Source organism: Melanotaenia boesemani, chromosome 6, assembly GCF_017639745.1.
Source record: "Melanotaenia boesemani isolate fMelBoe1 chromosome 6, fMelBoe1.pri, whole genome shotgun sequence".
In the NCBI taxonomy this organism is placed as follows: Eukaryota; Metazoa; Chordata; class Actinopteri; order Atheriniformes; family Melanotaeniidae; genus Melanotaenia; species Melanotaenia boesemani.
Genome location: NC_055687.1, coordinates 9,968,155 through 9,980,865, shown reverse-complemented (window position 1 = coordinate 9,980,865; position 12,711 = coordinate 9,968,155). Strand labels below are relative to the sequence as shown.

General features: G+C 35.8%; 1 protein-coding gene across 1 annotated transcript; it reads left to right on the top strand.

Annotated features, from left to right (window-relative positions):
• The first annotated feature begins 1,070 nt into the window (after positions 1-1,070).
• ctss2.1 (cathepsin S, ortholog2, tandem duplicate 1) lies at positions 1,071-11,100 on the top strand. Its single transcript, XM_041987165.1, has 8 exons — positions 1,071-1,176; positions 3,474-3,601; positions 3,722-3,844; positions 5,551-5,703; positions 7,156-7,380; positions 8,958-9,123; positions 9,338-9,440; positions 9,829-11,100. The coding sequence occupies exons 1-8, from the start codon at positions 1,158-1,160 to the stop codon at positions 9,926-9,928; spliced, it is 1,017 nt and encodes a 338-aa protein (XP_041843099.1). The 5' UTR covers positions 1,071-1,157; the 3' UTR covers positions 9,929-11,100.
• The last annotated feature ends 1,611 nt before the right edge of the window (positions 11,101-12,711 follow it).

Here is a 12,711-nt window from a genome sequence, read left to right as displayed (position 1 = left end):
AAAAAGTAAATAAATAAATGGGTACCCAGTGAATGTCTGAGAATAAGAGTCCTAATGGATTGTAGTGAGATACGCCTCTTTTGATCATGAAATGCTAAGAATTTACTGTACACAGTTACAAAAAATGAATCTTTCCAAATAATTAATGAATATGAAGCTCTCAAGTAAAAGAGTTGCTAACATTCTTTTGTTTTTGTTTTTTTACCAAGGCAATTGATTAAAATGATGATGTTGAAAAGTGGCAGACAAAGTCAGAGAGCAATGAGAGATGTTTTATCACAGTGGTAATTCAATTAAATTTGCTTTTTAGATTTATTGCTATTCACTTCACAGTGTAAGATGTTACTTTCATTATCATCACACAGCATTTGATATGGTATGTGTTTGTATAGCACACAAGAAACACATTAAAAGCGATTCATAGAGCCTCTCTGTGTTCCAAACAACAGATTTCCCATAAACATTGTGACCTCTTGACCTTTCATCCAGAACTTCTCACAGGTCAAATATTCATTCTGACATTTGCTTTGGTCCAAAAACCAAAATGGAAAAAAAAAAAAAAAAAATCTGCTTTTGGATGGATACCTACTGGAAAATCCAAGATCTTTACAGTGCTCAGGGCCTTAGCAGAGACCTTGCTGACCTTTTCTTTTCCACAAAAATGTTCGCTTCTTCAACTTAGGAAATACTAAAAAATAATGAGCTGATTGCCAAAAGTCCACCCTCCTCACGTGAGAACAAGAAAAGCATTTTCTATCTATTCAAGTGTCAAGACCAGGTCATTTTGAACAATAATTGCCCCTTTTCAGTAATTAAGATAGCCTTTAGTAGCCCAAACATGATATATCCAATCTGATGTTTGACCCACATTACATCCTTTTAGGGATGAAGTTTAAATATTAGCATATATTTATTTTTATGTGTTTCTAAAGTGTATTTGGTCAATATAAGTCATCCGTCTGCATCAGTTTGGAGTCGTTAAGCATATCAAAGAAAACAGAATGACCTCACGCAATGAGCCCGAGGGTTTTACCGACAGCAGCAAGGTGCGGCTTTCGGTTTCTAAAGAGGAAGAACTGTGAACACCATCATGTGACATTTTCTTTATAAATACAAAGCAGGAAAATACAGAGAGGAAGTTCAGCACAGAAGCAGCGATGAGAGCGACTAAAGAAGGCAAGTGACAGCTTTCCCTCGACATATGAACGACTTTCATCCAAATATTCAGCATATTTATGTTAATCACGGGTCATTTTAGAAATTGGAAATCTTGGATAAATGGTTTTAAAGCGCGTTTGCTTTTACTTTCGTTTTTTCTCTCTTTCGTTGTCTCTTTCTTTGTTTTTCAAGAGCGCCTTTTGTTCTCAGACTCAAGGTGAATGTCCAGCGACAAAAAAACCACCCAGTGTTACAAACTTGATAAAACCGAGTACTCTAGTGGTTAATAAGGATTTTAATGCTAAGGTATTAGTGAGAGATCGATTAAATGTGTATCTTGAGGTTAAGTTCTCAAAAAGAATGTACTTGACATTGAACTTAACTACTTCTACTTAAGTATTAAACTTTATATTCAGGCTACTTTTCTCACTACAGCCCCTTAGTCCTTTTATTAAACATTTCATAAGGAATATGTATAAATCAGTAGTTTACTTCTTCTTGGCTCAGCTTACAACTTTAATAGGCCCATTTATGGTCCTGAGTTTTAAATAATTTGAAGTAAAGACAGTAAAGTAAATGAACAGCTTTTATACTGTTATTATAAACATACATACACACACACACACATATATATATATATATATCTTGGAGCTATCTCATTATCAAGGGTAACTTTTTTACAAAAGCATCCCAGTAGGACAGCGGACATCTTCACCAACTTTCAGTTGGAGCTTTTTTTTTATTTTTTTTATTTTACTGCATTTTATATTCTAACTTTTTAAAAGTTCAATGAAATTTTAATTACATTTTTGTTTATTTGTATAGCACCAGTTCACAACACATTCATCACTAGGCACTTTACAGACATAACCAGTTTAAACCAATACATTATGGTGCAAGTAAAATAAATCCACATTGGTCCAGTTTATAATCACAGTATAAAAACTGTTCATTTCCTCATTTCGGGTTTACTTAACATGAGCCATACAGCATTTTTTTTAAATGCATGCTCATTATTTTCAGCTCTGGTCACAAGACCAGCCTGTTGCTCTGTTTGTGGATTCAGAATAAATTTTGTAACATGAAGGTTTTGTGGAAGTGATACTTGGACTGCTGCTGTCAGCAATATTTAACATCCGTACACCAACATACTGTATGTGAGATGTGTTAAATGTGTCTGAGCTTAACATTCGAACCACCTCATGCAATTATACGTGATACAAGTTAGAATTACAGCCTTAAAATAAAAAACTCAAGTCTGTATCTGATAAACTGCTAGCTAATGTGGTTTTCTTTTATACAGCACATTTTACAGCATGTGCTGGTTGATAAATTTGCCTTACCTTGCCTTCAAGATTTGATGAAATTTTGTATAACATCAGTTAACAATAGAAATGCTATATTCATATCATTAGAATAAAAATAAATCAGATTTTAGTCTCTTTTTTTCTAAAGCAATTCTTCATGAAAGAAAGTCCAAACATTGGTAGCTTATAGCATATCTTGTTTTATTTATTCTATTATTAATGATTTCTTCTTTTATTTCTCATTTTCTGTTTTTTTCTTTAAGAAATCAATAAAAAAAATATTATTTTACATTGAATATGGTTAATATACAGCATATATATATTAAGCAAAACTTTTAACACTTAGCTTAAATACAATCCCATATTTATAATTAATAGATCAATTTGTATTTGATTTGTTGACATCTATGACTTTAGTTACTACAGTACAAAACTACCGGTATCTTTTGGAAATTTGTTGATTTTGATAAATCCTCCTCTTATGACTTAAAGTGCATTGGGTTGTCTAAACACAGATAAAAACTTTTAATTTCCAGGGAACGATATTGTTAGCGATAAACACTTCACAAGTAGCTAAATAGCTTCTCTACAATTGTAATTCTACAGTTACACAAATGTGAAGTTCATTTTCAAGTGTCGTGGTTTGTAATGGCATATTTTTTGACTTGGCATCAACAACAGGAAGTGAACAGGTAGACCTAAAAAGAAAACATCCATGTTTATAAACAGCACAGATCTGTTTCCTACTTGAAGCTAGAAACTAAATTCAGGATGCATGCATACAGTTTTCATATTTAACTCGTCTTGCAACATCTAAGAGAATTTTTTTAAGTTGATGTCACAATGTTTTGTCGTATCAAAAATGCCAAGTCACTAAAAAATTGATTTTCTGTGGGTTTATGCAAAGTGTAAAACTATCCTGCCAGACAAATGGTCCTCTCGCTGTGTGCGCCTGCATCTGTCTTATCAAAGGTCAGACAACATCCTGTGCTTTCTGTGTGTCTGTAGACTTGATGTTGGGGAGCCTGCTGCTCGTCTCCCTGTGTGCGACTGCAGCAGCAGCCATGTTTGAAAACAAGCTTGACTTCCACTGGGAGCTGTGGAAGAAGACACATGGGAAGAAGTATCACAGTGAGGTATGCAATTTAAGCAGTGTAGTAGAAAATATGGAAAGTTTTTTTTTCTTGTACACATTGTTCCATAACACTCATTAACTGGTTAACACTGTGTACTCTTTCTGTATGACTGTCTTTAAGGAGGAGGACGTACGTCGCAGAGATTTGTGGGAGAAGAACCTGCTGCTTATTACTGTGCACAACCTTGAGGCATCAATGGGCTTTCATACCTATGATCTGAGCATGAACTTCATGGGAGACTTGGTGAGACAATCTCCCGCCTCATGACTTTTGTTGATTTATGTTTTACTTTTTTTTTATTTTTTTTTTTTTTATTAATACCTATGGTAACAATGATGCTAAAGGCAGGGTACTATCAAAATCTTGTGCTTTATGACAAGTAAACCTCTGTTAACAAGTAATCAGTCCAATCAAAGCAAACAAATCCAAAAAGCAATCAAAAGGGCTTAGCTTATGGGAATGCACATAGTTTCTAGCAAACAAGTCTGACAAGGTTTTAGTAGAGAGTGGCAGTTACAAGGTTAAAACACAATATGTAAGCCCAAAGAAAAAGCATTGGCCGATATTTATGCACTTGTTTTTTGTAATTTACTTTATTTGTCTTTTGTGCATTTTACCTGGGTAATGTAAGTAAGATCATAGCTAGTCGGAAATTAGAGTCCTTACAGCTGGTCTTTACAACAAAGAAATAGTTTTATCTGGAGAGACAGCAGCTGAACCACCAAGGCTCTGTGTTAACTGTCTGCCTTTAAATTTGTGGTAACTGAACTAAAAAAAACTGTTTGAGTATATAAAATATTAAGATACATTACTATCTGAATATATGTGGACAACCTTAACCCATAAGAGCCCGAAGAGCCAAGGCCTGTAATGTTTTGGGTCTAACTTCATGATTGACTAAAATACTCAGGAAGCAAACTGGAATATTAAATGGGTGTCTGGTCTGTGTTCTTTAACCTACTTCTTCTCAATACTCTTTCTTGGTTTATTCACTCAATTTAAGAAACAGGAAAATGGCAGTCTCAAAATGAGGAAGAACTGAGCTCAGATGGCAGATCGGGGATGACATAAGAAAGAAAAAACATGTTTATCTGGTTGGCCCAGGGGTTTTACTGTCTGTATTTCCATGCATTTTATCTTATTAAAATATGTCCTACTAGTCTAAGATAACAGGTTAGTAATCTGCTGTGATCTCACACAACAGCAGCAAAAAGGACCTGAATCCAGCTGTTACCAGTGAGCAGGTGTTCAGTATTATTGTTATTACAATGTTTTACAGTACATGGTTGGAGAAAATGCACATCAATGTTATATTATCATTTTCATTCTTTTGTTTCAATTTATGTTTATATGAATACGAATAAAAAATGAAGTTTTTATGGTGAAAGTCAAAACATTGTGGATTTACACATACGATAGAGCATCATTACCATTCATTTTTGACCACCCAGTGAATTATTTTCAAATATTGCTTCTTTTTCTACTTTTTTCTATTGTTATTTTATGAACCTTTTCCCTGAAAACAGCTCAGGATGAGCCTCACAGGAGAAGTAAGATTAAAAATAGAATAGAAAACTAAAAAGCTGAGAGATGCTGAAATGTTCTCAAGAGCCGAGGGGAACTCTAGAACTGATGACAATTCAAAATGCATTTAACATTTTATGTGAGTTCTTTACTCATTCACTGTTGAATCTTTCAGTCTGTGTGACCTTTATGTGGTGAACAGACTTAGAACATCTTCCTGCCTGTATATACATGCATGTACATCCACTTTCAATCATGCAGCTATCCTTCAGAGGTTCAAAATATACAAAATGCATGAAATTGTTTTTACAGCAAAGTTTGGGTATTATGTGTGTGTGTGTGTGTGTTTGGACTGAATTTAAAACCATTGCCTTTAAACAGATCCTGATTGTTGCTTTTTGCATTATCTATCTTCTTCATCATAGACAGAAGAGGAGATCATGCAGTCTTTTACAACACTCATTCCTCCCACTGGCATCCAGAGGGCGCCATCTGCCTTTGCAGGGGCCTCAGGCGCTGATGTACCGGACACCATGGACTGGAGAGAGAAGGGCTGCGTCACAAAAGTCAAGATGCAGGTAGATGAAAATTTAAAAAAGACAACGACAGTGATAAAAATGGTTTAATAACCATTATTTGTTCTATTGATGGAAGCAGAAACATTTCAATGTTTACCGATCCTGATGCAATCCTAGTGTCTCTACCCACATGCATCCTGTTCCTTGTCCTTTCAGTCTGTGTTCATAAGAAGTCAAACCCACAACTCTCTTTATTTACCAAGTTTTTCACCACATCCATTTTTTATGGAGCTTCGCAAGAGGATGTGAGAGCACTAACTCAATGGTTTAAATTAAACTTAATACTCATTTTTTTAGTTAATTTATTTTTAATCAAAGAACAGGAAAACATTCCCAGATTTCTTACAGAATTATTATTTTTATTATATTACGGCCCAGCTTATCCCATCTTCATGCTGCAGAGGTGAATATTGTTCTCACAAGTATTGATTTTGGCATTCTTTCTCGTCTGTGCAAAATATTGAATATAATTGACAAAAAGAGCATTTCTCTGAGAGTCTGTAGTTTGTTTAACCTCTTAAACTACGCTGGACCCTCTGCTGGCTTCATGGTTGCAAACTCAAATGTTGTGCTGCCAAACATGGAAATGTGCATAAAACGATGTGCCAGGCTCAACCCATGTCCATTTTAATATGCCTGCTGCAGACAAAAATATTTGGGAATAATACTAGTAAATCAATAACAATGAGCAATTGTTGAGTTTCATAATTATATATCATTATGGAAGGAACTAAAAAATGCATAGGTGTCAATTATTACATACATGTGTAGTTTGAAAAAAGAAATTAAAAACAGACTTTCTTTGTACCTCACTCTTACACAGCTCTCAAGAAGCATGCACAAACTTCAATCAAAATTTAAGAAACATTAAAAAGATATTAAGAATAAAAGATTAAACTGGTAAGGGAGATATGGGGGCGGCATGGCTCAGTGGGTAGAGTGGTCGTCGGGGTTGCCAGTTCGATCCCGGACCGGAGAGCTTATGCCAAGGTGTCCCTGAGCAAGACACAGAACCTCCTGATGGGTCGTGGTGAACGCCTTGCATGGCAGCTTCTGCCACCAGTGTGTGAATGGGTGAATGTGATGTATATGTAAAGCTTTGGATAAAAGCACTATGTAAGTACAGACTATATTTGCAGGTGCAGTTAGGAGGATGGGTGTGTACATAGTGCAATGTCACATTTAAGATTAGATCTTTCTGTCACAAAATTATTTAATTCTGAATTACATCTACAAAGAAAGGGAGGTTAAACTCGAGTTAAGCTCAAGACCGTCACCAGGAGTCATCTATGTGATGTTGTGTAACTATTTCAAAACCTGCTTTATCTCATTTTTAATTTAGTTAAGTGGACACATTTTTAGGAATGTTGAACACATGATTGTTTTTTTTTTATTCATTGCATATGACATCTAAGTAACTTTTATTTTTATTCTATTTATTTATTAATCCAGGGTGCCTGTGGCTCCTGCTGGGCATTCAGTGCTGTAGGGGCCCTTGAAGGCCAGCTAGCCAAGAAGACAGGACAATTGATCGACCTCAGTCCCCAAAATCTGGTGGACTGTTCTACCGAATATGGCAATCATGGCTGCAATGGAGGCTTTATGCACCATGCCTTCGAATATGTCATCAAAAACCAAGGAATCGATTCTGATGAATCATATCCATATACGGGGGTGGTAAGTAAAATAAAAGAAAGATGTGTATTTTATTTTTTAGTTATTGTTTGTGTTTTTTATTGGATTGTGTGACATACTTCTGTGTAGGCCTGAAACTAAAAACAATGATGAAAAGGGTCTTTTTTTATTTAATTAGCCGAAACACCTCAAATGTGAAAAATATCAGAGCATTTTAAGCATGAACTCTCATGAGTTTTAAATTCCTTCACTTCTTTCAACAAACAGTTAAAAAGACCAAGTTCAAGTAACACGGTCCAAGTTTTCAAGAGTCCTGCAATAAAAGCGTCGTAAAGGACCGCAGACTGCTGGTGAGAAAACCTAGTGGTAGTGGAGAAAACTGCCTGGTGCAGAAGTGAAACTTTTCTAGCTCCCACTTGAGCCGTTATGAATTCTTTTCAGGTGTGAGTTGGTCCTTTTTTGATTAGCTTTTAGTTTGACTCACCCATCAGAATCTATTCCTGGTATCAGGTAACACACTGAGCAAACAATCTAACTTCCAACCCAAACAAAATTTTACTTTAATGTAATTGGAATGATTAAACATAAAAACAACAACCTTTGCATCTAGCAGACTTTGTTTTTTCAGGACATTGTTATCTGTTGACTATAAGCAAGAACTCTCGATTAATGTTAAATATAAAAGGAAATTATAGCCCATCAACACCTCCATGTAGATTGTTAAACACAACAATGTAAGCCCATATTATTTTATACAGATCAAAGCTTTCTCTATGTTAATTTAGTTGTAGACAGAGAACTAATTTTGAATTACTTTCTGAGGTTAAATGACATTCTTCTGTGAGGTAAGAGAATGTATACTCTCTAATAAAAAGTTGGGTTTGTAGCTAAAAAAAAATGTCATGTGAGAAAACACTGTGGGTGTTTGAACACTAACACAAAGTTAAGTGCAGTCCTTCGGGCTGTAGACAGCAACAATCTTTTCACTTGTCTGTGGTCTGCTGTTGATGTCTCTTTGGAACAACAATAAATTAATCGGAGCGGACAACATGTTTGTCCTCCAGGCTTCAGCTGGTTCACTACTGTTTGTGTGGAGGAGGAGGGCACTTTTGTTCTGGCCTCGCGGAGGTGTCGTGGCTTTAGCTCAACCAAAAATAAATAAAATCTCTATCTGAAATGTAAAATGTCACCGTAGACTGATTTTTGACTGACTTTTCTAAGAGTATTAGCAAATACTTAGCATTATTTGATTGTAAATTCTTTTTGGTTTTGTGACTTTACACTTGCTAAATGTTTTTATATTAGAAATAATTGTCATTTACATAATCTATTAAAATCAGGAATTTAAAACTCAAATGCTTTTCTTCATTAAAGTGTACGACAGTCTGCCTTACCAACCATCCCAAACCCAAATCATTTTGCTCTTTGTTAATTTCACCAAAATTGGTTATTATTATTATTATTATTATTATTACAAATCAGCAGTGATCTAGGCTCTCAGTTTGTTTTTATAGCAAAAAGAAAACACTTCAGAAATCGATCCTTTCATGTGCAACTAAGTTCTTTAAATGCTTTGGTTATATCTGGTCTTTTAACCCTAGTTTTCCCTCTGACTTCAGCAACAGCAATGCCGATATGACCCCAAGAACCGAGCAGCCAACTGTTCCAGTTACAACTTTCTACAAGAAGGTGACGAGTCAGCTCTGAAGCAGGGAATTGCCACCGTTGGACCTATTTCAGTGGCTATTGATGCCAGACGGCCCAGATTTGCTTTCTACAGGAGTGGTAAGTCCTCCATTATCAGTTTAAAAGGTTTTCTTAATTTTTGCTATAGATTTTTTAAATAGTAATAACAATTCCAGCAATCTTTAAGAAGATGTAAATCAATTAGAAAATCTTGTATGTTTACTGTCATTCGATCAAATTAAAAATAAATTAATAGACTTATGATTATTATTATTATTTGTTTATTTTTTCATTTTACCTCTTATCTTTTCAGGAGTTTACGATGATCCATCCTGCTCCCAGGTTGTGAACCACGGTGTGTTAGCTGTGGGCTATGGTACACTAAATGGGCAAGACTATTGGCTGATCAAGAACAGGTGAGACATTTTTATCCACTCATATCTATTAAATCCCCAACTGGCCCACACAAATATAATAATAATGAACAAGGTCCCATCACACCCATTGTGTCTTTTCTAACTTAATGCTTGGCTGCTTTTGAGGAAAAACAAGAAGGGAAACAAGGAAGTTAGAGATGTGCAGAAAGTCCATGATATCAACAAGCACTGTTCAGTTTCACTTAGACATGATTTTGCTGACATTAGTACAATCATTGGCTTAAGATATCACAAATCTTCCAAAATAATTAACACTGGCTAAAGTTGGTTTATGTCTGGCAGTTGTAGAAAATTGTTTCCTTGAAGTAGAAATGATAATTTTACACGAAATCTTGCTCTACTAATTTTTTCTTCTCTCCAATTCCAGCTGGGGAACTAGTTTTGGAGATCAGGGCTACATCCGGATGGCTCGCAACAAGAGCAACCAGTGCGGCATCGCTCTTTATCCCTGCTACCCTGTCATGTAGCTGTAGATGGAAATTAATTTAAGCTGCTGTTATATGTTTTTATTTTTCCTACAGCTCTTCAAATACTTAAGTTTAAAATCAGCACTTTTGGTGCTCTTTTTTTATTGGAATTTTAATCAGTAACCTTTTTTTAGATATGCCCGTGTGTGTCAGTGAGTGTGTGTATGCATGTGTTCAATCTATGATAAAGGACAGGTTTAGGCCTGCTCCTTGCTGAGATTCAGCCAGTGATTTACAGCAAATTTGTATTCATCACTTTATACCAATCAGTCCAGCCTTTAGTAGTTACATCTGTGTCCTGTTGAGGCCGCAGTGAAGGTGAAGTCTCTACTTTGTGTGTTAACCCTGCCATAAAAACTGTCTGAAAGGATTTCATTGACTCTTTGGGAAATTGACTTGTTGGTCAATTTAGCCTTTACATGTTATGACAGAAGGAGGGATAAAATCAATATCTGTCTCCCTGGCAACAAAAACATGCTGATATCATCACATAGCGTATGCTAGGTGCCTGTAGGCAAATGATGTTATCTTTTACATGTTTTTATTTTCTGCAGACCCTCTTATCAAACATCAACCTCCATTTTTAAAAAGTGGGAATAGTTCTTTAAAAAGATTATTTCAACATGTGCTTATTTGTTTTAGAAAAGGAAATGATAGAGATGTACAGCTAGCAGCTAGTTAGCTAGCTTAGCACTGGTAGCAGGGGCAAGAAACCCTGCCCAAACTTAAAAGATCATGTAAAAACAAAAGCTTGTGATGCTATTGGAAGTTAATTCCTGGGCACTTTCTTGAGTGCTAAGTGAATAAAGGCCATTAAATTATTGCCCTAAAATTAAGGTTATTGTTTATGAATGAGGACAAAACATTGAACTGTTTGTATCACATAAATGTGGGCAGCTGTTTGGACAAGGATAATTTAAACCCATAAAACAATTTGTGTATATGTGTGAAAACTTCCCAAAATATCAAATATGTGAGGGTGAATTTGAGGGAATTCACATAAAACTGTGATTGGAATAAATAATAATCTTCTGGGGGTCAACTTGTTTATTGCAAGATTATTTTTTCCCTTTTTATTTGGGATGTATAAAATCAAATAAAACACACTTATAAGAAAAATGATGGTCTCTCTGCTAACACCAACAAAGTCATAATAAAGTTGACAGATCACAGTTTGGGTTACAAATGAGTCATTTTTATTATTTTTTTCTTTTTTTTAGTGCAACATCACAACAAACAATTTTCACATGAGGTATTCAAAGGGATTTCTTAAGTTGTTGATACAAAATGTCCCACCATGATTGACGTTTAAAGTGTTGTGTATCTTTTTTTTTTTCTTTTTTTTTTTAAAGACTTTGGTTGGTTAGCCACATTCATTAGTAAGTCTAACACATGGACAAGGATGGCACAGTAAAGCATGGTGGGTCGAGTCCAAGCTGAGGAAACTCAGACTCAGTCATATTGTTCCTTCAGCTTTTTCCCATTTAAAGCATTCTGTATGGATTTTATTAATTCCTACTTACAACAGTGGGATCAAACAGTATTTTAACTACACTACACATTTGGAAATAACAGGGGTGGGAAGGGGGTGGTTTACAAATGTGGAAAAATAGCTTCTGTCTCATCTGACCTTTTGTGTTTTGGGATGAAAGCTTGATTCTTGGGCTTTTTCTCTTACAGCATGTCACATAATTCTACTTTTCGGAAAACAAGGAATAGGCAACGTTGATTACAGCAAGAACCTCCTTGCTTGGATTGTCACCTCCTTTTTTGGTCTTGAGTATGATTTCATTAATATATACAGAACATGGATCAAATGGACACTAGCATACTGGACTTTAGCTTTGGCTGGACGGGGGCCTCGTTTGGCTCCTGTTACAGATTGATTCCAGCACATTTGGTTTGAAGTAAAAGGCATGAGGAAGAGACGGATGGAGAGACAAGATAGATAAATAGATAGACAGACACCCTGACAGGATGGATTCTTTGGTTAAGGAATATCTTTGCCACACAACATCTCACACAGTTGAGGTAGATGGGTAAAGTCTTCATGTACACACAGGGGAGAAGGCAGGGACAGACACAGAGACAATGGGGTTTACAGAGTCAAAAGACTTCCATCAGAAGACACTGCCTCATGTCAGTTTCTCAGTTCCAGCTAAAAATAATACTGTTTTATGCAACATAAATAGTCAGCACGCGGAACCCCACTGGTGCTTTCATTGAATCCTCTGAGTGCTACGGTAGTTCTGATAGGAAACTGCTAAAAACTACCTATGATACATAATGATTCAGCAGTTACCCATCAATCTTTGGTTGTTGTTTTATGTTTTTGGTTTTTTTTTTTCCTTTCTTTTTCTTTTTTTTATATTTTTTGGTTAAACATTAAAAAAAAGAATACTTTTTTTTGTCTTTTTAATTTTTTTTCTGAAAGTATATATCAGCTTTCAGTTCTGCTATGTCAATATTTACGCACTCTTCAGAATTGCTCTGCAACGACCTCGGTTGCCAGGCTTGTCTCAGGGTCAAGTTTCTAGAAAAGTCACTAGGGGGTGCCGCAGGCTTAAATGGCAATGCGGATCACCTGCAGCAGCCAACTGTATTCACACCTCCCTCCCGCCTCCTCTCTGCACAGAGAGGGAAGAGCTTTCCTGCTTGACACTGAGCAGAAGGTGGCTCAATACAAAAAGCTGTGTCTCCATTTTGGGCTCCCGGTCAGAGAGACAAAGAGAAACCTGAAAGGTGTCACCTCAGCTTTGATACGATGACAGCAGTGAGCAGGG

Coding starts and splice junctions, on each gene's coding strand:
- ctss2.1 (XM_041987165.1), top strand. Junction 3,845..5,550: donor TGAACTTCATGGGAGACTTG/GTGAGACAATCT, acceptor TCTTCATCATAG/ACAGAAGAGGAGATCATGCA. Junction 9,124..9,337: donor ATTTGCTTTCTACAGGAGTG/GTAAGTCCTCCA, acceptor TTATCTTTTCAG/GAGTTTACGATGATCCATCC.